Below are 27,985 nucleotides of genomic sequence, written 5' to 3' on the forward strand. Positions count from 1 at the left end.
TGTGAATTGAGTTTGTCTTTACCACATAGCAAATTTTTAGCATATTATTCCCACCCACTAAGAAAATTTTCCAGGGGAATAGATTAACGTGTTCTTTCAGTGAAACAATGTAGCAGAAGAAAACTCACAGCAAAACCCAAACAATAAAGACCAATCCTTTTCAGGTCCGAGATTGGTTTCTTTCATCCTGCAAAATGATTATCAGGTTTCCTTACTTTCTTGATCAGCTACAGAACAAATATTTGTTATTTGAAACATTGTTGGCTATAAAACTTGCTTTTCCTTTAATTCTCTCAGACTTCTAAAGGCAAACACACAGATGACAAGAACTGGGATGTTAATGAGTTGAGGGGTGGGCATGGGGGGTTAAATTCCATGGAGAAGCATAAATCAGAATATATCATACCCACAGTTATAGACCGCGGTTCTAGTGCAATTCAGCTTATGTAACAAAATACTGTGAAAAAGGAAGAAGAAGTCTGCAAATGGAAGCAATGAAAATGCAAAAGGAAGTCTTAAAATAACAGTAGTATCTACTTTTCTGTACCCACTTCTAATTGCACCTTATTGCACTAAACCAGCATCTACCTTGTCTCCTTTTCAGTCATCACAGGAGTTTCATGGTGTATTAAACTAGTTTTGGGGTTTTTGCCCCTCTGTGTTTGACTTGACTCTTTGCTATATTGAGCAGTCAGCCTGCTGAATAAGAACTATATTTAGGTAACTGAAAACTTCAAAGAACAGAAAATATTTAATATACGTGAAGCATAGATTTCGGGGGAGGGAGTAATTCTCTTTTGAAAACTACTTCTCTTTTCTACAAAAGCATACATGCTGCTTAGTGGAGGGCTTTTTATAGCCATTAAGCTGCGTATTTGTTTTTTAAATAAATAATGACACAGTTGTAAAATTTTAGGTACAACCCTCCACATCTCTTAACATCACCAGTGAATTTGTTGTTTCACAGTTTGCTTCATCTCCTGAGATGTTTAGGTTTGTCAGTTCTGCACAGAGTCTTTATGCAGGGAAACAGGTATTCCCACAACCCTGTTCTAAAGGATGAAGAATTTTCCTGTCTGCAGAATAAATGATACAGGATGAGAATTTCTTGTGATAATTAATCAAAAGCAAGGGGAAGACAAATGCAAACTTCTTTTGATATATGCAGCACAGACCAGTATTTTTCTTGCTGAAGGATATTTGCAAGAAAGGAAGCATACATGAAAATCTTATAAGCTGGTTAGTGAAAAGAGGTAGGGAAAAGCAATTTTTAAAAGAAAACTATCAATATTTTTACCTGTATGCTTTCAACTGTCTGCATTACAAGTTTAGCATGCTTGGCCGTGCTGTTATATGAAATATGTAAATTGGAAGATTTTTTTAGGTTTTTTCTTACGTTCAAATTCATAAACATACTGTGTTTCTTACAGTGCTCCTTAGATTTTCCAAATTGTCTGTCCACTTTTCTCAAACTTCATCCAAATTGCTTATCTAATTTAATATTATATTGACCAGTCCATATGGACAACATAAATGATTTCCTTTTTTTTTTGTGAGGTAAGCCTTTCAATTTTGCTCTTTGTGTTTTATATTAAACTGTCCCATTACCAAGTCCTAAGCAATAACGCCTTTCCTATTCCCTAGTTGTTGTTTCCATTTTTTCTCACTCTACACTTTTGGAGTAAATTATCTGAAATTAGTGTTACCTCTCACAGAATTGTATGTGTGCCATATAATTTCTAACTCAAACATATGTCTTAAATGTTTAGCGGGAAAAATAAGCTTTGGTTGTTCTTCCCCCAGCTTGTGATGATAAATGCACAGGACTCCTTCTCAATGACCTGGATCAGCTAAACCAGATGATACTGAGTGTTAACCTTAGTGGTCCACTGCCTGCTCCATATAAAATGTTACATGGTTTTGAGAACATGACGCAGGAATTAAAGGTATGTTCGTAGTATTCACATACAGAAATAACCGGGCTTCAGTACAACTGTACTTAAATCTGTTCAAACATACAGACTGAGTAGATTCAAGGAAGAAGAAAAATTCAAGATTTAATTACTTCAGACTTGCTTTGGTTTATAAGTATTTATTTTTACTTACTTCAATAATTTATCTTGCAGCAGTAATTTCTGTACGTATGTTCAAGGAATTATACTGCAAGCACAGAAAAAGCAATGTTTATACAAATAAAATGGTTTTTATGCTGGTGGTCCATAAAGTGGTTATGTGTTTTATATACTGTATGTTCCCTACCATACTTACAAGTTCCCCACTAAACTATGTAAAGTTGTCAAGATTCCTGAGAAAAGTCTGTTGGATGAATGTGACACAAAAGTCAATGACAAAAGGGATTGCATACTGTAGTGAAAAGGAAATGTTTTATGCTTCTTCTCTACAATATTTGAAAGCACCAAAATTTATTAAATATGGATTTTTCACTCTCCCATCTTTTTCCCAACAGCATTTACTTTCCCCTCAGCGAGCTCCAGAGAGATTTCTTCAGCTAGCACGAGAAAATCTGGATACTCTGGTGACAGAAATGGATGAACTACTGACAAGAGTAAGTCTGTGATCACATTGGGGTCTGTGGGTTTGGTTAAGGCTGCATAATGACAGGAATCTTCTGAGTATGAATTAAACATGAATGAATAGATGAATTATAAGTCCTTCTCACTCTCAGTATTTGAAATTGCAGCAAGTCCTTTAACAACCTCTTTTTGTGGGCCAATACATTGAGACATATTTTCTACAAAACTTCATAATAAGGTAAGAATGCTTTATCTGCCCATATGGAGCATTCAAGAATGAGCTTATCTGGAAAAGCCGACACTAAAGAGGTACATAAGTTTAGTTTTAAATATCTAAGTTAAATTTTCTAGATTTTATTTATGAGGATAGTTAGTCTTCTGGATTTTAATAGTTGTCTTATGTACACTATTACAAAAGTTTTATTTCACACAGACCTTATTTTGGTCTTTAAAGACAGTCTTAGAAAATAAATTGTGCCACCTAGTGGAGAAAAAAATAGGAAATGAATCAGCCTCAATACAACTACAGCTGTCCAAGGTACATTGGTGTGAGGGACTGTCAAAAGTCATCTTTGTGAGTTGAAAGAGCCAAATAAGAAAGATGTGGAGTACTGTAGTGATGAACATTCACCTCGGAGAATTACATAAACTCCGTACAGTTTTAGCATCATGTCTTTAAATTGTACATGGCTTACAGATCTAAAATTCTCAGAGAAACTCTTTCTTTGGGTGAATTTTACTCAATTTTGAACGAGTATTGGGTAAGAAAGCATCTGTAGTGTGCTTGCATGTGTAGTCCTGTATTTGTATGTCTGCACATGCACACACACGTGCATACACAAGTATCTATCTATACATACTCTCTTTGTGAGAAAGCTTGCTTTTCCACTTCTCTTTGATCTTTTACTTTTCTGCCAGAAATAACTGTGGTAGTTTTAAGTCTAGCTGATTTTTAACTTATGTTAGCCCTACAAGCACGTGAGATTATATTTCTTCTATTAAGATTTCTCAGTCTTAGGCTAAGATAATTTTATTCCACTTGTAAAGTTGCTCTTTTTAATATGCTTTTCCAATTGCCCCCATAGAGATGAACTAAAATAATATTGCAAATTCTGACCTTCTGTAGACTACTCTTGGAAGCCAAAATATATCAATCTTAAGGGAGTTATTGTAGTGGCCACATTATCACCATGGTTGCAATGACTAAGAAGCCTTATGATTTCCAGTTATCCTTACAGAGAGTTGTTAGTTGGATTGGAGTAGTTTGTTTTGTTTTGTTTTTTTTTTAATTTAGGGACTGGCAACAGGTGGCAGGTCCTACCTTTATCTTTCTATGTTTGTAAATAGGGATAATATTCCAGAAAGAAGTGTGAGTCCTGATGTAGTATGTTCAAGTCCATTTCTGACTACACTTGGACTACATAGTATAACCATAGATACCAAAATTTTTCCCTGTATCTGATTTGCAAGCTCACTGAATTTTCAAAGTGAAACCAGTAGTGATGAGGAAAAAGGTTGATGAGGATTGGTGAGGAGACTATTTCCATGAAAAAAAAAATCTAACTATTTTAAGATAAAATATAGAAACCAATAATATTAAGTCACTACAAAACCTTTGGGGATTTTGCTTCCTTGTGGTAGCTTTTCAACCAATGATCTCTTACTTCAGCGCAGCATTCCTTTTCCTTTTTTCACATTGTTCTTCATTTACTTTGCCATATAGAAGATCTTTACATCTTTTTCACACTGATTGCATTCACATGTACACATGCATACTCCCACATCCAGCACCAGGGGCAGACCCAAGACTTCAGTTCACTGCATTTCATCAAAACCCCCACTTCCCTTCTAATGGGTACCTTCAGAGCCCTCACGAAGGGCAGGGATCAGAATCACTCATCTTGATTGAAATGCTTCTTTTGTCTTTGTAAACTTTTACATTTTTCCCATACCACCGAATTTCTCAAACTTGAATATTTATGAAATCAGTAGCAGAGGCAACTTAGTTTGCCATATCTGGAAGCATTTGGAGGGAGAGTCAAGAACTTCCATCTGTACAGTGAGTTCTGTGTTTACTCCTCTTTATGTGGTCTGCAGCTCATTAGCTGGAGAAATTCCTATAAGGCACCCCTCCAGATGCCATCCAGAGGAGTTTCTTTTATCTTAAGACCTCAGATTAAATAAACATAGAAACAAAACCAAACCAAGAATGTGTGTATAGTTGCTAATACTTGCTAATAGTTTAAGTTGCTCGGTGTTTACTCCAGGCTGGGACAAGGCTTTCCATAAAACTTCCATCACTAAGTATAAGCTGTGGACATCACCTAAGCATTTTCATACTTTCTTTACTGTATTTCCATGCTAGGAATCTCCTTTATGCCAAAAAGTCTTACATTTGTCCAGACTTCTCGAAGATTCATTCCAAACCCGTTCTCTGGGTCCAGTCTGCCTGACCCTTATTGCTCCCTCAGAAAGAGTTTATCATACCTGTTTAAACTGTTAGAAGATGCTGAAAACTGACCATATAGAAATGGTGAATTGTAGTAAATTGAATATATAGAAAATTAATGGGACCTTATTAACAAATGAAAACATTTAATTAACCATGGAATGGCTAGGTACAGTGTGAAGGATTTTCACCATTTAATTTGGTTCTGGAGTTAAAGCTAGACCAGATAACGAAGTGAAAGGTTATTTTTCAACAAAGCAAATTATGTCAAAATGCAGAAAGCCTTCAGTGGACCTGAATGGGATTTAAGTACTAAGGAGAATTGTCACTGAAAGGAAATGAAAATTGTTCAATGACAGATTAATTTGCACAAAAATGTAGTACATGCTATTCAGTCATAAATAGAGAGGTTAAAGTGGCCAATTTGAATTAACATGATTGTGGAAAAAGTAATCAAACCTAAGAAAGGTATATGTAAGTTATAAAATGCCATTTGTAGCAAAGGACTTAAAGATGTTATAAAATATAATAAAATTCAATGTGAATATTCCAAGCAAATAAAACCCAAAGAATAAAAGGCTGCTTGTGGAGGATTTGACAATAAATAATAAGGTATTCTCAGTTACATGAAGAATTAAATTTCATCAGAAATGCCAAGCAGTGTTAGAGCAGTGGTCCATCAAGACTGTTTTGAATTTTTGCCTTTTTCCTATCCCGTTGCCTCTTACAGCTCACTGGGAGAGTATTTTAGTTCTGTATCCAGGCAGATAAAAGGGGGTTGTAAATCTTAGAGGAAGTAATCAATTGTATGATTAAAGCTGTATAAGTATAAAAATACATGTTTTTCTACTGAGGTAGGGATGAAGTAGAACAAACTTTCCCTGGTCTGCATTGCTTCTTAACTCTTCTTGTATATTCTATTTACCTGAACCATTTTCATATAAATTGCTTTCAGTGTAACTACTCTGATGTAGCCCAAAATTGTAAGTGGTATGATAATCCCAGGGATTTCCTTTCAGAAACCCAGATGTCCTGATGTATCTTGAGGTTTCCATCTAGAAGCTAATCAGGCAAAAATAAATGTGTTTAAGTGCTACTATTTCTCTTAGATTATTACTGAAATGGAGAGGGGGGAGAGGGGCAGTGTTGTGGTAGCAGAGAAATATTTTGTGCAGTTCAAGTCAGGGAAAACCTAAGCTCAATTTTGAAAAATTGACCTTCTAGCCATTTCACAGAGACAGAAGAGAGCATAATGCCCTACTTCAAGTTGTTTCTTGGGAAGGCAATCCCCAAAGAAAAAACCTAGGGTGTTGGGGGTTTTTGTTTGTTGGTTGGTTGGTTGGGGGATTGTTTGTTTGTTTGTTTGCCTGCTTGCTTTACAGTACAGTTCCACAAACTTTGTTGCTTGAAATGGTCAGCTTCTTTATAATAAAAGTGGGTCCCTTTTGTAAATTGAGACCTTGAGAGCTAAGTAGGATGTCTTAAGATGACTCCTTTCCTCAGCATTTTTTCTCAGGTCTGCAGCAGATGTATGTCTTCCTGCTGCTGCTGTGATGCAATAAAATTATAAAGCATTTAGTTACACACAGCTAAAATTTTACTGAGCACCCCAGTAAACAAGCACCTTCAAGCATTAGAGCTGAAAAAAACTATTATTTTTTTTCTCCTATTTTTTTGTTTTAATTAATGTATTGATTTAAAGTTCTTCTTGCTTGTTGTCATGGACTGTCTCTTTGAGAACAACTCCAGGGAAGAAGAAAAGAGGTCATGGTACCTGCTGCACTTTGTCAGTCGAAAAGTACACAGTTGTGGAACTATGGAAAATATTCCCTGAAGAATCTATTAAAAGGTTCCAAACAACATTTCTTTAAGCAAATTCAGTGGATAATTTCATCCTGTCTCCCTTTGTGTGCTTTGCACGCATGTGGGTTTCTAGGAACCTAAAATAAAAGCCTTTCAATTTCCATTTAAAGGAAAAGGTAATAAAATTTGTGTTCTTGAACAGAGCATGTAATTTCCCATGCATCTGATCAATAATTCGTTGATTGCCTCTGGCCTGAGGAAAGTTTTGTATATAGATTCAACCATTAGGAATATCACATAGTACACCCCTGTCCTGTTCATTAATTATATTTCTCCTGAATTTGGATCACCAGGCTACCAAGGTGACAGCAGATGGTGAGCAGACCAGGCAGGATGCTGAGAGGACTAATGACAGAGCGAAATCTCTTGGACAGTTTGTCAAAGGCATTCTCCAAGCTACTGAAGGTATTGGAAAAAGAAATATTGCTGGTTGTTTCTCGGGAAAAACTGGAGGATGGTGGAAGAGGGTCAGAGACAATGAGGAAGATTTTATTCACTGAGAAATGTCATGTGCTTTAAATGTCAAGTGAAGAAAATGCAGTAAACTATCTTCAGAATTTTTTTCAAATCTGTATATGCATTTTGTATAAACAGTTAGGGTATTAGTAAATATGAACAAAGACACAGAATACTGAGTATGTTTCTTCAGGATATTTGCAGTCATTTGAAGAGCTATTATGATGAAGTAACTAACGGGGCTTAGCTTTTGTTTATTTTCAAAGCAGTCAAAAATATGTATTGGTAAAGAAATTTGATGTAATTTTAGCACTTGGTACATTAACACTTCATCTTAATTCCCCAACATTACTTCAAAAATGCACTACTACTTCCTGTTAAGGAACATCTGCTGCTTGGTATTTGCAAGTGACTCTTAACCCTACCTAAGCAGTGGCATGGAGCCAAGCCAGCTCTCTCTCTTCCACAGACTGATCCACTGCACTTACACTGCAGTAAATATTTAAGAGAAAAAGTATTGCCGATGGCTTTGAGAAGCAAGACCTTTGGGAAGCTATTAAATATGATAATGGCTGAAAAATATGAAAATAATTGGCAATTATAGGCAGGTTTTTTTCTTTGAAAAATACTTATCAGTTCTTTCCTCCTTAAAAGTTTCACTACAGTACTGATTTCAGTAGCTATGCTTCTGAGGGCCCATTTCATTGGAAGGGAAAGCTTTCACTTTTGTCCAAGTGCTATAAAATACATTTTATATTGCCTTTCATGTAACACATAACCATACATGCCCTGGAGCTAAACTGAACAGTAATTTAGGGTATCTTTAGGACTTGTAGCTTTGACATGAAAAAAATGTGGAAAAAGCAACAAGAAAAAGTGAACAAGTTTTAATAATTTTTTTTAAACAAAAAACCCTTGCTCCTCATATTTCAAGATGAATTTGGAATTACAAAAGCAAAATCAATTCTTTTACTCAACAAAGTTTATGCTCAGTATTTGTAACTAAACAAAAATTTCCTCGAGCAGTATTAACAGTAGGAAATACAGAGTTAGAAAGCATTGAGGCGGTGAAATAAATTTATGCAGTATCTTAGAAGTAGGCAAAGACTTTAAAATCAATGTGTTTACCTAGTGGCCATGTTAACATTCTAAGAATACATGAAATACAAGAACACAGGACTGAAAGATACCTTCTGGGTTAAGGCATCCACTCGTCTGTAATCATAAACTTTCTAAGCCTCACCTTCAAAGTAGTTTCCACAAATACACACAATCTGAAGAGGAGACAGTTTCAGTACTCTTCATAACTACAGTCCTTCACATTTCTAGCAAAAAATATTCATGTTTAGTTTATCATCGTGGGTTCTTTGTCCTATAGTTCAAATAGATTTTTTTTTCTCTCCCTAGTACTTCTCTTCCTTCTCCCACACCCAACTATGATTGTAGAGAGGAATTATATTCCTCTTTGGCCCCTTTCTTTCTAGACTGAAACACACAAAAGAATATTCTCCCAAATCTCCTACTCACCTTCATGTAATTTCCTGTTCAAAATTATGTCCATGTTTCCTGACCACAGGTAAAAAGCAAGCAAAGAGGTTTCTTCAGTGTCTTGTTCTTCAGCAGTAGTAAAACCTGCCTTTGTCAGCTCTCCTAATAACGTCCTAATAACTTTTTTTTCACAGTTGGGTGCCATTGGAGATTCATAACACAGCTATGTTTTCTCATTCATATCTTTTATCTAGCTGACAAAGCTCCTTATTAAATGTGAGAAGTTTGTAGTGACTTCTTCTAATGACCGTACTCTGATCATTGATCCGTTTCTACTGAACTGATGGCTGACTTTCTGAACTTCTGAGTATCTATAACTGGTTTTCCCCCTTAACTATGGAACTTCCCTGCTTTGCACTTCCTTGCATTTGTCTGTGTCAGTGCACACAAATCTTTTACCACCACTGGACTCTGAGATTCTGATAGTTTTCAGTATACCAAGACTCCAAAAAAAAGATTGTTAGGAGAAGAGAAGAATGGGGAGGAAGGCTTAAACTAGGTATAAATTTTCCTGAACTAAGGAAAGCTTAGGTAACATATCCATTTTCTCTTTTAAGGTAAATATTCAGGGCAGTTAAATTCCCATTTATTTATTCCAGAATTAAAAAATTAATATATATCTATTCCTTGCCTGAGGTAACTTAGTAATGATACTAAGTACACAGAAGTGATCCACTATTCATTTGAGCAAAGTGTAGTCTTTTCCAGACCTCACTACCCCATACACTTGATTAAAGACACAAATCTCATCAGCTAATCAAAGACATCATTAGATAATCATTTTCTTCATAATTGTCTCTGAACCTACGCAATGTGTAGATGATATTCAAAGTTTGAAAGACCAATTTTATTTTCTTCAGTTAAAGATTTGATTTAAAATATTCAGAAGTACTCATGTGACCATGAATGGTGCCATTTTGTAGAAATCAGTTACTTGGGAGCTCTGTACCTATGATAGGACAACAATACTTTTTAAAATTGAAGATGGAATTGATAAATGACCTAGTTGCTTCTGAAAGTGTATATTCTAATATATTGTGGTGTGCTATGGCAGAAAGATTTTAGACAGTCCTTGAATATGATGCCGTGTATACAGCTTTATCACTCAGGAATAATTCAGCTGTTCCAAATACATAATTTGTTTACAGTATACCGTCATATATTCCAAACTTCATACTCTTCCATTTCTGGGTATCTGCTTCTAAACATGAGTGGGCTTAGACATCTGTAGGTGTCTTTCACTCCTCTCTCCTTCATTTTCCAAGATTTCACAATTGTTTATTCTTCTTAGTACAAAGTCTGAATGCTAAAAGTGACATATATTGAAGTTCTCCAAAAGTAATTTAAATCTAATTTTCATTACTTGTACTGCCTACTCCTTACATCTATGAGCAATATAGCAGATTACCTTCTGCCATTCTGAAGGTTCAGTGCAAATTCTTTCTTTCAGGAGGAGGAGAAGGGGAGCAATGTATTTCTTATCCTGGATATAGAGACTTCTTCACTTTAATTATTGTGTTTAAAAGTGAACTATAATAATAGGTTTGATGAAACATATATCACTTTCTCATTTGTTACTGATCATTGGATTAACCATCCTTTATAATTCACGGCAGGAATAAGCAGTGCAAGTTGCATTCCACTTGCTGATAGAGTTGATGGGCAGATACTTAAAGCCACTGTGTTGTTAATTACTAATTCCCAACATAAATATTTTTGGTCTCCTACAGCTGCAAATGAAGATGCTATAAAACTGAATGAGACACTCAGAACTCAAGATGAGACCTTGGAGAAGAGTCTTCCAGAACTACAGAGAGAGGCTGAAAGAATAATCATAGAGATGAGAAATAGAGAGCTCAATATGCAAGAAAGAATAGCTCAAGATGAATTAAAGTAAGTAGAGGGACCTCGGTCTTCCACCTCCTAGTAATAATATATGACTCTTATAAATGTGATTGGCATCTTTTCTGATCAAGTTTTTGAACTGGGGCTTACAAAAATGTGAAGGAAGGCAAAGTCTAATATTTAAAATCTGTTAAGGTAGCATTTGCGTTTTTGGAAATGCTTACATATGTGGAATACAATCCCTAGGAAATTACTTCTCTGCTCCGCAGGTACCAGCAACATTTCTAGTTGAATTCTAAGCAATTTTTCTCAGTTTGGTTTTAGCTTCTGCTTTAGACCTAATGAATGACTTTTGTACTAAAAAGCTTGTCTAGAAGCTTGGGGTTTTTTTTCTGGAAAACTAGTTGGTCTCATAAAAATATCTGTCTTCAAAGTTTGTCCAACAGAGTAGACATTCAAAAGGATGTATTTTGCCATGTACAGAATAGTATAGATCAGAATATCCTGTCTCTGTGGCACAGTTCAGAAGTTTAACGAAACCAGGGTTTGGTTATTTAGTTACCTCTAAAAATAATAATAATAATTATCTGTACAATTATATTTGCAGCTGTTTATAAACATTTTGCAAAATGCTAAAAACTGATCCAGAAAAATACTTGGCTTAACGTTAAAGTTCTGGTAGTCTTTTACTTCCATATGAGTCAGACCAGGCATATTTCTCGAGCTAGACTTTGCTTAGCACTTCACCAGAGCAAACAACTAGCAGAGAATCCAGCTGAGGAGCTACCTGGTCCATTGAAGTTGTGATGGCTCAGAAAACTCTTTGGGATAGAGTTATTCTGACCTGAAAATGTCAGTTATCAGGTGTGTACATACTTTAAGGAGATGTAAACAGAATACAAGATTAGCTAAGAATTCCAAGCAGTATACAATCAGATTTGCACTGGCTATCTTAGACTTTATAAATCAGATTATTTTCTGGAAATCCCACCAGTACAGTATTTCTTCCCATAATGCTGATGGCCTTGCTTTCTGTTCTCTTGAGAAAGAGTATATTGCAAACTTATTTTTCAGCAATGTTTTATTGCTTTTTCATCTGATGCCACTGAGCCTCTTCTGTGCCTTCTCTACTCACGCATAGAAATCAATTAGGAAAAAGTAGAGATGAGAAAAATTTAGCCAGACCTTTTAAAGCACTGCCTGCAATTTTAGGACAGGCTGGATAAGAGTCTTTCTGACAAGGCATTCTTAGTTCTCAAATACTACAGCCAACATGAACTGTCAGCCTACCGTGAAATCATTTCCTATTCTAACCCAATAACTAAAGTAGAAAATGCAGCAGGGCTTTTTTGAGGGAAAAAACTTCTCTTTCTCTTCCATTGTTTCTGAAATGTACAAAGCAGGTGTATAAATTTCTTGATAAAGGAATACATTTTATACTAAGAGATACATGAATATACTCATCGATTTCAATAAAAGTTGTATGGTTTATCTTAAGGATATGGTTATCTCTTTATAGGCAGTCATTGAGATCCAAGAAATTTTGGCAGTGAATTCAACTGAAGCAAAATTAGTCACTGTGGATTACAGGGTAGGAAGGAAAGGACTCTAGATAGTTTTCTGCCTCTTAAAGAAAAATGTTTTCAAACTGTTTAAATAATGTAGTAAGATAGTGGAGAGGATACATTCTTCAAGGAAAAAGGAAGAAAAATTAATCATTCTTAGAACTCTGTAGGTATGCATGCATGTGTGTGGATTGCTATGTTCATGTATTTTCTACAGACTCATTTAGAAACATTTACTTTTGAATAAATTAAGGGTCTTGCAAGTCTCATGATCACTTTGAAGTAGTTAATCATGTGTACTCTTTGCTGAGATGTCTTTTGGCGGTGATTGTATTCTGTTTTCAGAATTCTGACCAAGAACAGAATGACAAGATTCAGGGGATCCTCTGCTATGTTTTCAGTGAATTCTCAAAAATTAAATAAAAGCAAATAAAGTAAAGTTTCTTGCTTTCATAGATGGCACAACTTCTCTTACATATGCATTTTTTCCATTAGTTTCCTTCAAACTTTTCAAATCCAGCCTCAGTGTACTGGAATGGCACATTAGTCAATAATTTTTCTCTAAAAAGAGCATGTTAGAAACACACCAGTTGCTGTTCTGAACTGCCCTGCTTTTCACACTTAAGAAATTAATCTTTCGATATTTTATAACATTACTACATATTTTCTCAGATGCCACTGAGTTGCTATCAAAGGATGCTGTGAGCCAGAATTCTATCTATCATTTAGTATGTTGAATAGCTTTATTTTTGTGTGACTTTTTCTTCCATGAATTTGTCTGATAGCTTTTGAGCCTCTGTGAACTTCTATTACCTGGTTTATTGTAAGAATGAATTGCATAACTCAGCCATACAGTGTTTTAAGATACACCTACTGTGTTTTGACATTGCTTCCTGATATTTTGATTTTTGATTTTGGAAAGACATTGAACAGTTGATCACCTTATTCATGCTATTCATGATGTGACAATCCTTATTTCTTCTCCATATAGGACAATTCTAACCTATTTAGGCTCTCATATACAGTTGCCAGTGGTTTTCAGTCATTTTGTCATCAGTTTCTAGTCTTTTTTTTTGTTCCCTTGCACTCATTTTGAGGATCCAGACCATACAGCATTCCAGGTGTTAGGCCAGATCTGTGACTGTTTCTTCTAACAATGCAAGCATTTTGTATAATTTTATTTTTTTTCTAGGATGGTATCTAGTGAAAGTAGCACAGCTTAAATGTCCAAGAGAGTATTTCAAGAAATGTGATGGAGTCCACAGTAATTCTAGTACTTAAAGCAAGGGATTGCATTGAGCACCTTGCCTCATACTTCATTAGAAAGGGCAGAGGGAAAAATGCACAACAGATCAATATGGAAGTGTTATCTTTAGATCCAAGGAAGAATTTTGAGGTTGACTATTGGATGGATAAGTAGAGTTTGAACTGTGCTATGAGGCAAGGGAATGAAAAGGAAATCCATCTGTCTTGTAATGTTTCTCCACTACTGCAGAGTCATAAGGGTGTCAAAATTTGCCAGAAGTGTAAGAGAGGAGCTTCTTATACAAAGAATATTGGAGGACGTATGGGAGAAATCTTGAATTCCTTTCTACACTTCTTCTGAGACAGGGTGTCAATACTGGGATTTAGGTTTTGATTAAATATTTTGTCCTCAGAAGTTGCAAATTCACAGTTTGAATATTTTTTTTCATCAAAACCAAAGCCAGAACAGACAGGGGAACAAAACAATCCATCTCAGAAAATTCGAAAGCTAAGATAACAAGTTGACTTTTCTTGGCTCCAGTTCAGATCCTTCATCTAAATTATGTCTAGTGTCAGCATACCTTTTCCACTTTTCAGATATTTTTGGTGTGTGTTTATTTATGTGTTTATTTTTAGAAGATTCCCTAATGAATGGACTACAGGCAAGCCAAACTGCAGTGTTTTTCAAAAAATACAGTTCTTATTTTCCACACTTGGTCATAATGAAACTGGAAGAAAATCTGTTCTAGGAGGAAGTGTGATAAATTTCTTCTGTAGTTATTATCTATCCTACAGATTCCTGTTTACTTAGTATTTTTCTTACCTCCAAAACATCATTTTGGAGCTGCCTGAAGTGCTTCTTTTTTGTTTTCTGTCCTTGACATATCATTGCATTAGCACAGTGGTATTGCATTAATGAAACTGATCCCATGGCCTACTATCACGAGTACTCCAGTCTAGTGAAAATATCCCGGAATTTATTTTAGATAAGCAAAATTTTTGTCTACTTGAAGTCATAAATCCAAGGATCCTGTTTTTTTCTTTATTTCAACAGAAAATATTTATAATTTTTGCCTGTCTAGCCTAAAGCAGTTGTCTGCTCAAAGACAACTTGAAATCAGGCATATCTACATATACTGCTCAGTTCAAGGTAGGAAACTACTTTGTGTCACGTGTCGCATTAATGTGAATGAATGAAACCTTTTTGAGAAGTTGAAATGTTTCAGCAAACCTGACTTTGCTAGTGAGATCTCAAGAATGGCAGTTTAACCCCCCCCCCCAAAATAAAACCCAAACCTTAAAGATTGTATTCAGTGGTGGATATTTGAATAAATAGGACCTCAGTGGCATTTAAAAACCTCCTTTAAGAAAGGGTTTAAGAACAACTTTCACTTCACTTTATTAAACATATGTCCTCTGGAAAATTACATTGAGATTTAATTTAGAAGTCTATTTCATTTGCCTATTATTAAGGCTATTCAGATTATTGAAATATGAATATGAACTTGATGTCTTCATGGGTGGTGTTTTATTGCAGGAATGCAGAAGATCTTTTGGACAAGGTGAAGAAATTATTTGGTGAACCCAGTGAGAAAAATGAAGATCTCAAAAATGAGGTCCAGGACAAGCTAGCAAACTACCACACCAAAATCAATGATGCTCAAGATCTGCTACGAGAAGCTGCAAGTAAAATTTGGGAGGCTGATCGTTTATCTGCAGTCAACCAAAAAAATATGACCATGCTAGAGGTGAGTGCTGACAAGTTTTATCCTTGATTACTTGGATTCTGATTAAAGTTTGAACCTTTGCATGATTAAATCTTGAAACAAAAACATAAGCAAAAATATTATTAAAATATAACTATATCTGATGTAATTTAAAGGGAATATGAGAGAATACCTTGGCTTTTAAAAGTAGAATTACTCCCCAGCTTTACTTAAATAGATGTTATGTGGAAGGTTCATTGGATTTATTATGCTGGGGGAAACTAAATTCATCTCAGTATAAATAGTCATGTAAAATTCAAATCGTGTGCTCAATATTTAAATAGGAGTTCAGTTAAAATCTTTGCTGTCATATTTGCTTCTAGAAAACTTACACTTTCATCTCCCTCTCCAACCCCTGTAAAGGAGACTGAAGGGGGTATGTGGATATTACAGAGTAATAAATCAAATTCTATCCTCTGTAGTTAGTAGCTGTTATAAATGATCTCACTTATAGAAGAGGGGTCTGCTTGTGATTTAATTTAAATTGCAGAGACTTAAAGAGTATATTATAATACACATTAACAAGCATTTAACCGAGACATAAAGAGCCGAGTCAACCTAATGAAGATAAATGTTTCAACTGTGTTTGTATCTCAATGAGCTTTCAGCTCCAGTACAGTATGAGGTTAGAGACCTCTGTTCTCAGAAGAGATTTCTGGGCTTGATTGAATTAAGGAAATACAGTGATGTGAAGAAGTTAGGTGATCTCTGCTCTGTGCATTTCCTTTCCGAAGATGGATGGATAAAGGTTGAAGAAATTACCTGTTATCTCAGTTTTTAAAATATTCTATGCATCATAGTAACAGAGTGCCTGAAGGCATTTTTTCCAGCAGTCCTGCCCACATCACTGCCATGGTCTCCTGTCAAATTAATCTGTGATACTCAATGGATCTTATATAGGAAATTGCCAATTCCTTATTTAGAGGTCAATCTTTACTACACAGTATGCAGTAGTTACTCCAAAGGTTACTCCAAAGCTTTTATTTTTGCATTAAGTAGTAGTGAAGTACCAATGGATGTAAGGAGGAAAGCAGCAGATAAATTTTTCCTTTATAGTCAGAGGAGGTGATTTTCAAAATGAGTACTTACACATCTGTGTAAAGTTTAGGATTTATAACTTATTTCTTATTAATTTTGTGATAGTACTTCAGTCAGTTACGTCAAAAACTTTACCATGTGGGAGGACGATACAAAACTGGGGATAGGAAGACAAAGAAAAGATACCTTACATTACATGTTCTTTATTGTTATTACTGTCTTTGCTCTGAGAGCTCAGAGAATTCCACAAAGGCTATTGTGGCATGGTGACAAAATGCTGGCATTTGAACTGGCATTCCTGTTCTAATAAACAACTTGTGTTTTTCTTTGTGTGAACACATCCTATAGAAAAAGAAGCAAGCTGTAGAAGATGGCAGACAAGATGTTGAAAAGACTCTTCAGGAAGGGAATGATGTCCTTAATGAAGCCAATGAACTTGCAAATGACATCAGCATAGCTGTAGAGGTGAGTGCTTTATCATCTTTATCTGAGAATTAGTACAAGAAAGCATCATTATGGAAGCAAAATATATAATTAAAGTAACACCTGATTTTTCATTGTATTTATCAATGTTGGAGTATTTGATTTGGAAGAACTCATTTTTCAACTGCTGTATGGCAGAAAAGCTAGTCTATTATATAAAAATTATTAACTTGGAGATTTGAGTGATTCGTTGAAATACATAAAGAGCTAGCTCATAATTTTTCATGGACTCTGCCTGCTTTTATGAATATGGTATTCTGATTGTAGTATTGACTTAATCTTTAGAATTGCAGATGTAGCAGACCCATTCATAATCTTGCTTTGACTGTAATCTAGATGTAGATTTATCTGCACAAAAACTGTGTGTGCATATCAGAAGGAAACTTCAGAAATAATTTATTGCCTGTGGCCACAATTTTAAATCTAGATAGATCAGGGAGAGGAAAGGATTGCATTCTGATTTTACATAACATTTTTGAAAATTCTGCCTTAAAAGTTTTATCAAGTGTTTGAGATCAGTGCCTTAGCTACAAAAAAAGTACCTTAAAGTATCATTGGTTCTGAATATATTTCCAGCTTGCATTGCAACTTGTTATAATGAATGGAAAAATGCTTTTTGGAGAAATGGGAAAGGAAACAATTTGAGACTGCTTATTGGCAGGTCTTTATAAAGTACACTTCTTACTAGTATGCTTTAATAAGCAAAAATAGATTGTAGTCACTCGAAAGGTCCTGAAACATGAAATTTCTGTCATTAATTAGTTTTTATTGTGGAGCATAGCAACTGCGTATGCATCTACATTTAGGAAACAAAAGCAAATTAGAGTTTATGAGCTTTTAAACTGTGCAGCTCCTTAATTGTAAAACAGAAGCTTCTACTAAGCTCTGGAGAGACATGTAGCTCTTGGAATAGTTTATCTCCTTTCTGCTTTCCAGTCCAACCATTCCTGTTACTCTTAGTTTCCTGAAGTTTTAATACATAGGTAAGTTGAGATAATACCTCACAAGGAAAAAAAGCAATTTTATATATATATATATATATATATATATAGGGCTACAGAGCGCTTGCATTCAGCAATTTAAAGGCCTTTCTTTTGTCATTTTCAGTATGTAGAAGGTGTTGCAGATAAGATACAGCCAATGTCTGATCAGCTGAAAGATAAAATAGATGACTTATCACAAGAAATTCGTGACAGGATGCTTCCAGAAAAAGTATTGCAAGCTGAGAACCATGCAGCCCAGCTGAATGAATCATCTGCAGTTCTGGATGGGTAAGGCAAACATTCACTGGTGATGATAAAATCATGAAGCAGGTTTGCAGAATTCCTTACCAGAAGTTGAAGGGCTTTCTTCTCTGACTTCAACATCTGGCACTGGAAGTATACAAATAACTACTGTTCTATACAAATAATACAACTATCCAATTGGTCAATTTGTGTATCTCTTGTAAATGTTTTCATACATCTTACAGACTTCATGAAGTGTAACCAGTACCCTCAGATGCACTCATTACACAGTTTAACTTATCATATGCTTACTGCTGTGTTGATGTGAAAAAGATAGAAATTCTTCTTAGAGATCTCACTATATGTTTTCATATAAATTTGTTAAAAACCAGGAGTACTTTCCTTTTTAAGATGACTGTTTTGGTATGAGACACTTATCATTATGTGAAGGACTTACCATGAAATGATGGACAGTGATTCCTCTAGTGGTTTCAAAATGTTCTCCCAAAACGTTCTCTGGACCAAAATGCTTAAACCTATGGACAGAAACTTCAGTTTCTGTTTAGCACTGTCACATTCCTAAATATAATTGAGAATTGGAATGCCCTTCATTTATATGACCACAACCCTTTCAGAAGAATGATACTTTATAACTCATCATCAAAATAGTTTCCTGGAAAGAATATAAGATAAAAAGTTGAGGTTTTTTTGTTTTGGATTGTTGGGATTTTGGGGGCATCTTTTGTTTTATTGCATTTAGGAAAGCAAGACATAAATAGTAAGTGTCATTTGCAATAGTAATACTGAGAAATAGATTGTGGATATTCTGCTTCTTGGACCTGTCCCCAGCATAGCTTCAGAGTTTTATTATTTTATAAAAGCACTGCATGAAAAAAAAAAAGATTTTTCTTTAGACATGAACATCAACAATGTGCTACTTTTTTGCTGCTTACATCTTTTAAATCTGTATGAAGACTTATGTATCCCAAAAACTTGTGAGCAGGCCCTTAACACATTTTTTTCTTGCCAGCATCTGTAATTTTGTGGAAAAGGCAGAGAATTGTCTCTGATAAAGTGTGTGATACTTGTAAAATTACTGGCTTAATTTACAGCATCACACTAGTCTAAGTATTCAGTCTAACGTATATTTTGAGGAGTGCGTAAAAGAATGATAGCTGTGATTTCCTTACTAAAAAGGATTTGAAGGACACTGTTTCTAGAAAAGTGTGGCTTTTGTATCACATCCAACCATATATAAAAATCCAAATACGCAGAAAGTTGGAACGAAGGAACTAAGTAGAGAAAAAGTAGGAAAAAAAAATATTATGCCTCCTTAATCAAACGCTGGAAAGATATATTTTGAGATAGAGCTATTTAACTATTCTAAATATACTTTCTTATGGGTGCGTGTATGTGCTTCTGTCTTAATGAAGATTGACAGGTTGGCCTTAAGGAGCTTAGGATAGTGTTTAAAGTCACATTCACTGTGGTATAACAGTACCATGAATACCTCTGTCTGATCCGGACATCAACCTCAGTTTGTCAAAATACACAATAAAAAGTGCAGAGTCAAGGACATTAAAAATTATGTCTAAAAGCAGAATGTTTAAAGTTTATATTTCTGATGTGGTCAGATAGATACCTAACTTCAGAGGACAAATACCATGGTGCTGTGTAGTCCTGCATCAGGATAAAGCTGTTTACTTCATCCACTGACAATAAACAGGTATACTTTACAGGCATATGCAGTGTCTATCGGTCTTAGAAATTGAAAAGTGTATCTATCTTCACAACTGACACTTGAGTATCTTTCAGATACTACTACATTTGCTGTAAAATACCATTTCATCTTACAGGAGAAATTGAGGTAGAGCCCTTTCTCTCCAATCACCCCCCTAAGAACTCAAACAGCATACTGATTGATGGTGAAGATGTTCTCTTGAGTGTTAGAACATGGAACAGTTCATTAATTTAACCTAGAAAAAAATTGTTGTTATTTTTTCTGTATACAAAAAGGTATTAGTATAGGCTTCTCCCTTATGGCTAATTGCCTACTCCTGAGTAAACATCATTGGTATTTGGCAAATTCAGTTTGGTTCCCTCCTAACCAGAAGGGATTTGAACCATATTTCTAAGTAGTACTTGAGCTACTTGCTAGATAGCCATTCTGGGCTGCACATTTCTCTAACAGAGCATCACAGAAACTTACAGTAGCCTAGTGAGTTCCATCTGTAGTTGAGGAAGGAGATATGCTTTTCCAGGAGTGATGCAGAGGCAGCTCAGTCATGCCATTTCTGCAGTAACCTAGAGGGACTCTATCCCCCTATTAAGTACATGTGGAGTCCAGGGATTATACTTTCTGTCCACTTTCTTCCCTGTGGCATTTTGTAGAAATCAGTATGTAATTGATGCCAAGATCAGAGCCCAGCTGTCCTAGTTCTCCAGAGAACAGATTAATTACCAGGATGAATTTGTCTTTTTTTCAACACACACTTTATCAATAACGATTTTGTACAAGCTTAAACAGGTCCAGCAGAAGTAATCCCTGTCTCTCTTTTGTTGCCATACACCTTGATGCCTCAAGCATCTCCCAGAAAGGCAAAAATCCAAGTTCAGATCCATGTTTACCCAGTTCAAGTGGAGATTTTAGCACATTTACACTTTATTTAGTAAAAGCATCATAGCCATCAGTCATAATGTATGCTGAGATGGTGGTTTTCAAGTTAATTCTGTAGGTGTAGTAATTCTTCCTTGAAAATGTTTGAATGTACCATACAGAGAGAGTACAAGAAAAGTTATTTCCCCAACCTGCTGACTAGAAATTCCCCTGGAAGGAGGTTAACTGAGATCTGTCCCTGCACCAGAAAATAATAACTGTTTATAATTACCTTTTAATCTAATTATAGTTATTAGAACATAATATTTCATGTCAATTGAACTTCCCATTCAATATGAAGCATTATTATTTATGTTTTTCATTTTGTTCAGCAAAATTAGCATTTAGGATTTGGTTTAGATGGTGAGATCTCCTTTAAAACCGTCAGTTCTGTGTTTGGCAGCCAGACCAAGAAATTAGTTGTTCAGAGATTCTACTTTAAAACATGTCTGTCATGATCCTTCATGTTCATACAGTGCAAATGTCATTGAGTTGCCTGGCTCAACACATGGCTATGTGGCTACAAACCCACATTATGAACATGTTACTTGTATTAGAGTGTTAAGCACAGTGCTATCTTTTCTCAGTGTCTAGTCTATTTTTATCTCACAGAACCTCCTCTTCAAGTGAACATTGTTCTTTATATCTTTCTGCACAGATAAAATGTGAATTCTATTAAACACATGAGGCCAGAACTCCTGAAATCCCAAGTGTAGCATTGCTCTCTAAAGAAACACCTTAGAAATACAGGCTGTTGGGTTTGAAAAAGTAGGATACTATGTTCTGTTGAGCTCTGATAGCGGTTTAATGGTGTGTTTACTTTTCCCATCCCAACAGAATCCTTACTGAAGCCAAAAACCTCTCTTTCAATGCCACACGTGCTTTCAATGCTTATACTAATATCAAGCATAACACAGACGAAGCTGAAAGAGTTGCCAAGGAAGCCAAGGTTCTTGCAAATGATGCTATGCAAGCGGTAAGAAAAATAAGTAAATTAATGAGTGAAAGGGTTAGACTTTCTGTGGAACTGTGCTACACTTTATCTGAGATTTGTGTTTTGCCATCTTATGACTTTATGTAGAGACCTCTGCCACCATAAATTCTTGTGCTGCCATCAGAAAGCTTATGCCCTTGTGAGAGCTATGTGCACCTTTAGACTATATCCCCATTTATTCCTAACTCACATTCCTTGTTTTTCATTCCTTTTTGTTTACTATTCTTCCTTCCTCTGTCTTTCACCTTTTGATCTGTATCTATGGCTCAAGCCAACAGCTTTCGATCAGGACTGTAGGCCATTTGGTATTCAATAAAACTAGTTTAGACATGTGGAAGACATTTGTTAAATATAAAGAACTCCATACCTTACTTAACTCTTCGACCCAGTTCCATGAAAATGCTCAGAGGCACTCATCTGCCCATCAGATGAACTGCATGCACCTGGCAGGATTCTAGAAAGAGAGATTTGTAGCAGAGGAGTGGAAAGTTTTATTCCCTTTGTGAACTCTACCGGTTGTTGCAGAAAAATTCTCGCTATGAGGTACTTCATGCAAATTTTCAAAGAAAACAGAGAGAACATTTAAAAATGGGATTTTAAGGTAAAGGCAGCTCTCCAGCCTGAGTCATAATGAGGATCTCAGCTCTTCAGTGCATATACTATGAGCAGAAAACATTCTGAGCATAGCCAGAATTACCTTTTATGTCAAATATCAAAGGAGTTAATGGCTAATTTGTGGAAGGCAGTCAGAGAGCAACTGACATGCACTTCACAGGCACACAGAAACATGAGGCAATGATAGTATAATAGGAGATTTCCAGAACCTATATTTGATACAGAAACATAGATGAACAGAAGCAACTTGTAGCCACAGCGCTTGTACATGAATAAAGGTAGCTTGCAGAGAGCTATTTCAGTCAAATTGATTATGGGAATAGCAAAAGCAATCACATGCTGTAAAGGTCTGTATTTATGAGAGGGATAAAGTTATCTAGCCACTGCACAAAAATTTTAATATTTTTAGGCTTTTTACATTTTCAGCATTCTTTCAAATAACAGTAATTACTATATTTCTCTCTTGATGAAATAGTTTCACCTCACACATTGCTATGTGCTAGTTCTCTGTAAATAGTTATTTGTTTCACCAGAACACCTAGTTACATCGCAAAATTAAATAAGAACTTGGCCTTTTTTTTTTATTTCTTCTCATTAGGATCAATACATGCTGTCTTTTGCTCCTTTGGAGTGAGTGAGGCAGGCAGCTGTTTCAGGGACTGAATAGGAAAAAAGGAGATGCATAGAACAGTAAAGAAACAAAGCAAGCAATTACAGGATAATGACAAAAGTGTATATATCAGATGGTGAACTGAGTGATTATAGCATAGACAGAATAACAATTAAATAAAACATTTAAAAGTGATGGAGGTCAAGATGAACAATATGATGTAAATAGCGGCAAGTGAGTAGCAAGGGAGGAGAGTAAGATATTAAGGTGATGTTTTCAGCATCTCCGTTGCATGTGTTCATTAAAGGGAGATTGCTTTTTGTTATGAGCTGTATATGTATAGTGGGGATCTACTTGATGAGGAAGAAAATTGAGGCAGCTGACGCTTTTTAAATGTAATTAACATCAGACAGAGTAGAGATCATCAGTGGTTTACCATCAAACTGCTGCAGAGCAAGATAGATTTAGCCAGTTTTTGTTAAAGGATCATGTGAGGATTTGGGGCCAGATTTAAAAAATATATCAGTTGTGAACTACAGGCATCATTTTGCTATTGTATTTTCTTGTTTTTATTTAAATACTGTTGAATGTTTGCTCATCCTAAGTGAAGAGTTTAACTGGTAACCAGGTAAATCAGGATCCCTCTTTCTGGCAATCCCAAGGAACTTTTAGCTGAGCTTCAGCACAAGAGAAAGAATGTACCCTCATGCAAGGATGTCTGGAGCACAGTGGTTCAGACAGTCTCCCTCAGACTGATAAGGCCCTGGAAACTGTGTTCCCAACTTTCTGAGAAGATACTCATGAGGACACTGCATAGAAGATAGAGATGATGCCTTTCCCCTCCTTTTGAAAGATGGAGCCATGTTCTCTTCTTTATGAGAGCCATTGTGGACGCCTGTCTTCTGTAAAAGACTCTGAGCTCCAGATGCTAGGAGATAATGGAGAAAAGCGCTGTAGCTCACATGCATCCCTGATCCTAGCCTTTCCCATTCACCAGTTAAAATGTTGAGGCAGGGGAAGGAAGGTTTCCCAATGGTAATAAGCTGGTGTATAAAGTAGAGATGGTAGAGACAGGTTTCCATTTTAGGTTTTACCCCATACATCACTGGAGCAAATGATTTACAAGAACCTAAGTGATATCTCAAGGAATTTTTTTTGGTTTTGGTTTGTAATGAAAAGTACTTCTTTTTCAAATTAAGCTAATGTTGCTGAAAGCAAGAACAGAAGATGCTTAAAATCCATCATGATTACAGGAAGCCTGAAAAATGACTGGGAAAAAATGTATTAAAAATATGACAGAAAAATTCCTCCTGAGCTGTTTATGATGGATATGTTCTCCTCTTCAAAAGCAAAATAAATTCATCACAAATGAGGAATCTCTAGCATTCAAGCAGCTTCAGCATCCCATTAGCTAAGGCAGTAAGTGACTAGAAAAGAGTCACATTAATAGATTCTGCTTGTACCTCACAGATCAGAATCGTAGTTTTACCATATATCTTGAAAAAGTGTGATTATTCTCAGGCTTTTTGGAGAGGAGTTACGGGATAGTAACTGGAACCACAGGGGACACATTAAATGTTTAGGGTCCTACTTCCTTCTTTGCTTTTGACTTTCTTTGTAGTGGTACCCCAACAGTTACATTGGGTGTCTAGATATTCTTACACTGTAATGGCATAAAGCTGCCTGGACATCCCTGTGAGGATGTCCTGAGGTGCAAACCCTTCATAACATTTTTGGTACTTCAGAATGCTCAGCTATCTTCAGGACTGGTAAAAACGAGAGTAACCCTTACTCTTGCTAGGTGAAAACTTCACAATATAAGTGTATGTGAAAAAAAATAATTTAAGAATAACACAGAACTATTTTTAACTGATGTGAATTAGCACTTAGCTCTATAAAACACCTAGTAAGTTGTATGTGATCTTCAAAACTGTCCGAGTGCATTTATGCCTCTAAACCATGATTGAGACTGCAGTGTATGAACACATAATGAGGTCTCACTCCTGCCACAAGATACTGCAGGGATTCAAGCTGCACAGAGTTTGCATGAGCAGGGTAGAAACCATGAAGAAAGGCACAGGGGGAGGAAGGTACTGTCCGCAAGTTATGGGCACTCTGGAAGAGGCAGAATTAGAACAAATTAGTCTCCCAAGACCTTGCAATTTTCTAATTTATTTTGAATAATAGTATTTTTTAATTATTCTTTTTTTTTACAGTGTCCCAATTTAGAAAATAATATCAGAGACTCTTGGCTGTAAATCCTACTAAATCATTAAGGGGTTCACCATGCACCAGGCTTGCCAGAAACGCACAAGCTCACTTCACACAAAGGCATAAAATGTTTGTTTTTTTAATTATTGACAGCTTCATAACTTGACATCTCATGAGCCACAAGAAAAACTAGTAAAAAAAAGTATGTTTTCTATCAGATATCTTGATTAATCCTTACTTTCAGAATTACTTTTAAAAAAATATAAAATAAAGCTTTTAATCAGTACAAGTTTATTTATATCTGAAAGGGTTTTATGCTGAAATCTGCTTCTGCCTAATTGTCAGCGCACGCCCAATTATTGTTCCTGATTTGATGAACTTTTTGGTTTTGCATTGTAAATTTGACCTTCCAGTTTCGTTTTATTGACTATAAACTGCGTCAACAGCCAGTCAACCATGCCTAGTCATAGAATAATAATAACAATTCTTGTTTTTGAAGTCTGTGGTCCCAAAGTGATCATACCCTGGATTCTGTTGCTGATGGGAAAAGAAATATGAAAGTATTATCTGATTTGACAAGTGCATCTGCCACAAAATCTGGCCAAACATTCTTCCTTCAAGAGCAGCATTTTGCTTAATTGGGTAGTTTTTCGGATTTTTTTTCCTGGTACTTTGTGTATTTTTCTTTTACCGGTGCTACTTGTTATTATGTGGTAAAGAAAATCTAGAAGAAATTAATTTTGTTCATCTTTTGAATTTATATGTTCCTGTTGATGTTGAAAGGAATTTGTATTCACAGGAATTCATGTACAAAGGAATTTTGTGTACACAGCTCATTTCAGGTGAGCTTGGAAAAGGGCAGTCATATGTGCCTTAGTTCTTACAGTCACGTAAAGGCATGCATTTACATCCCATACAAATACAAAGAATCTTTAATAACTATACATCCCTGTGACATGGCAACATATACCATGAGATATCGCATAACAAAAACCTTGGTTCTGAATTTTGAAAGTGTCCAAAGCATTCTTTAAGAGTTTTAAAAGAAATGTCAAGTTCAATATATGGTTTTTACAGTTTCGTTGAAAAACAGCAGAGATTCAGGAGTATGCAGAATGTCACCTCTGGGCTTACTCATTATATAAATAATGAATAGCAATAATAATTGTGTCATTTAATTGACGCACAGTTAATTTTTGAGTATATGTATCTGCCCTGGAAAATGAAAAGTAGCTGCTTCTTAATTACATACTAGTTGCAAGGCTATGACCCATGACTAATATAGAATGTTATCTGGCTGTCAGGAGTATTCTCAAAGAAATGTATTCAGTATGATGTATGACCTGAGTTCAGTCTTACAAACTGAACAGTAAGTGGTTCAGAAGCTAGAGCATTTCCTACCAACTGAAAACACTAATCTAATTTAGAAAAATCATTCCATCTATCGATCAGTCTCTGCACAGAAGGTAGAGATGGATGTTTTTCAAAAGAAAGATCTTTAAGTAGCACGATATGATGAAGGATGGTTACTTACTAATAAAACTCTTTCAGATTAAATGCAGTCTGCCCTTCTTTTAAAACTCTATTTCTTATTTCTTTACTGACCTAGCAATTATAATTCTTTAATTTAACCACAAATGAATCTCTGTTGTCAGTGTGGAATCATCAGATCCGGTCTGACTTCTAAAGTTGCTCAAGCTGCAGTTAGGGAGAAATACTATATTGCATGGTGTTCTGTCCATAGCTGGAAGGATAAATACGTATTTAATTTGAAATATGTTTTGTTTGTTTTGGACAAAGTTTTGCTCTTAGAGTCAAATCTTTTTCTTTAATACTGTAAAAATTGTCTCCTTTTATTGAAGTCCCCAAAGGGCATCTGGCTTCCCATTAAAAAAAAAATAATAATTAGAGAATTTTTTTTTATTTTTTGCACTTGTAGACCAGTATAATGGCAATGGGATGTAATTCAGAGCACACATTTATCATTCAGATGACTCTTCACTTAGATCATATTCATACTTCTTTTATGACTTCGGACTTTCCTGTATGTTTAACACTGCTTGTTTGTCTACAGACATCTGGTCCTCAAGGATCATTGAAGGATGGTGCCAGGAGCTCTCTTCAGAAAAGCTTCAGGGTCCTTAATGAAGCCAAGATGTTAGACAATGAAGTTAAAGGTAAATGCAGTATATGACATTCAGACCTATTAAATAGAAAAAAAAAACAAACAAACAAAACGTGAGAGTGCTATGCTTTCAGTATGAAGAAGTCAGATCAGTAGGAAAAAAGTATAATTCATTATCTAATTTGAAATTGAACAATGTATCCATAAAAAAAATTCTCCTGTTCTGTGTCCAAGCATTATGCAGGAATGTTTGTTCTCTCTGTACATTTTCTTGGACAGGAAGGCTGAGGAGGATAAAACTTTGCTCTTCTCTTGCTAAAGGAACTCAGTATTAAACATTTATACTTGTCAATACAAAACAGAGTTTGCAATGCTCGTCAGAGATACCACATCTCTTGAGGACATGTTTGGGGTTTTGACTGAAAATAGAAGCATGGGGAGGTCAAATGAAGCTGTTTACCAAACAGACTAGTGGATAAGAATTGCTAAGCATTTTCTTAAAAAAAGAAAAAAAAGGGATTAAATCCATGTCTCCAGAGGTAAAATTTCACACACACAAAAAGATTTTTTTGTTCCTAAAGCATCAATACATGTCTAAAGGCAGGTTAAGTCATAAGGTTTGTAAATTCCAAACTGAATACTTCAGTTTCCTGGTGAAAAATAAAGCATCTTTAATTTCTCTTCAATGTTTTTCACTGGGGAAAAAAAATAAGTTTTTGAACCATGATGTTCAGTGAGATGTAAAAGCTGGTAATT

The 27,985-nt window shown here is 35.5% G+C and overlaps 1 protein-coding gene across 2 annotated transcripts in view; it reads left to right on the top strand.

The window, feature by feature from the left end:
- Positions 1–27,985, top strand: part of LAMA2 (laminin subunit alpha 2) — a 275,987-nt gene that overhangs the window by 182,619 nt on the left and 65,383 nt on the right. For both annotated transcript variants that reach the window (XM_027632844.1, XM_027632852.1), the window contains 9 exons: positions 1,804–1,946; positions 2,468–2,566; positions 7,140–7,251; positions 10,581–10,743; positions 15,043–15,253; positions 16,658–16,774; positions 17,900–18,063; positions 21,512–21,650; positions 27,179–27,281. In XM_027632844.1, the coding sequence (XP_027488645.1) occupies positions 1,804–1,946; positions 2,468–2,566; positions 7,140–7,251; positions 10,581–10,743; positions 15,043–15,253; positions 16,658–16,774; positions 17,900–18,063; positions 21,512–21,650; positions 27,179–27,281 (1,251 nt within the window). The remainder of the gene's footprint in view (positions 1–1,803; positions 1,947–2,467; positions 2,567–7,139; positions 7,252–10,580; positions 10,744–15,042; positions 15,254–16,657; positions 16,775–17,899; positions 18,064–21,511; positions 21,651–27,178; positions 27,282–27,985) is intronic.

This window comes from Corapipo altera, unplaced genomic scaffold, assembly GCF_003945725.1.
Source record: "Corapipo altera isolate COAL_440 unplaced genomic scaffold, ASM394572v1 2b, whole genome shotgun sequence".
NCBI classification, from domain to species: Eukaryota; Metazoa; Chordata; class Aves; order Passeriformes; family Pipridae; genus Corapipo; species Corapipo altera.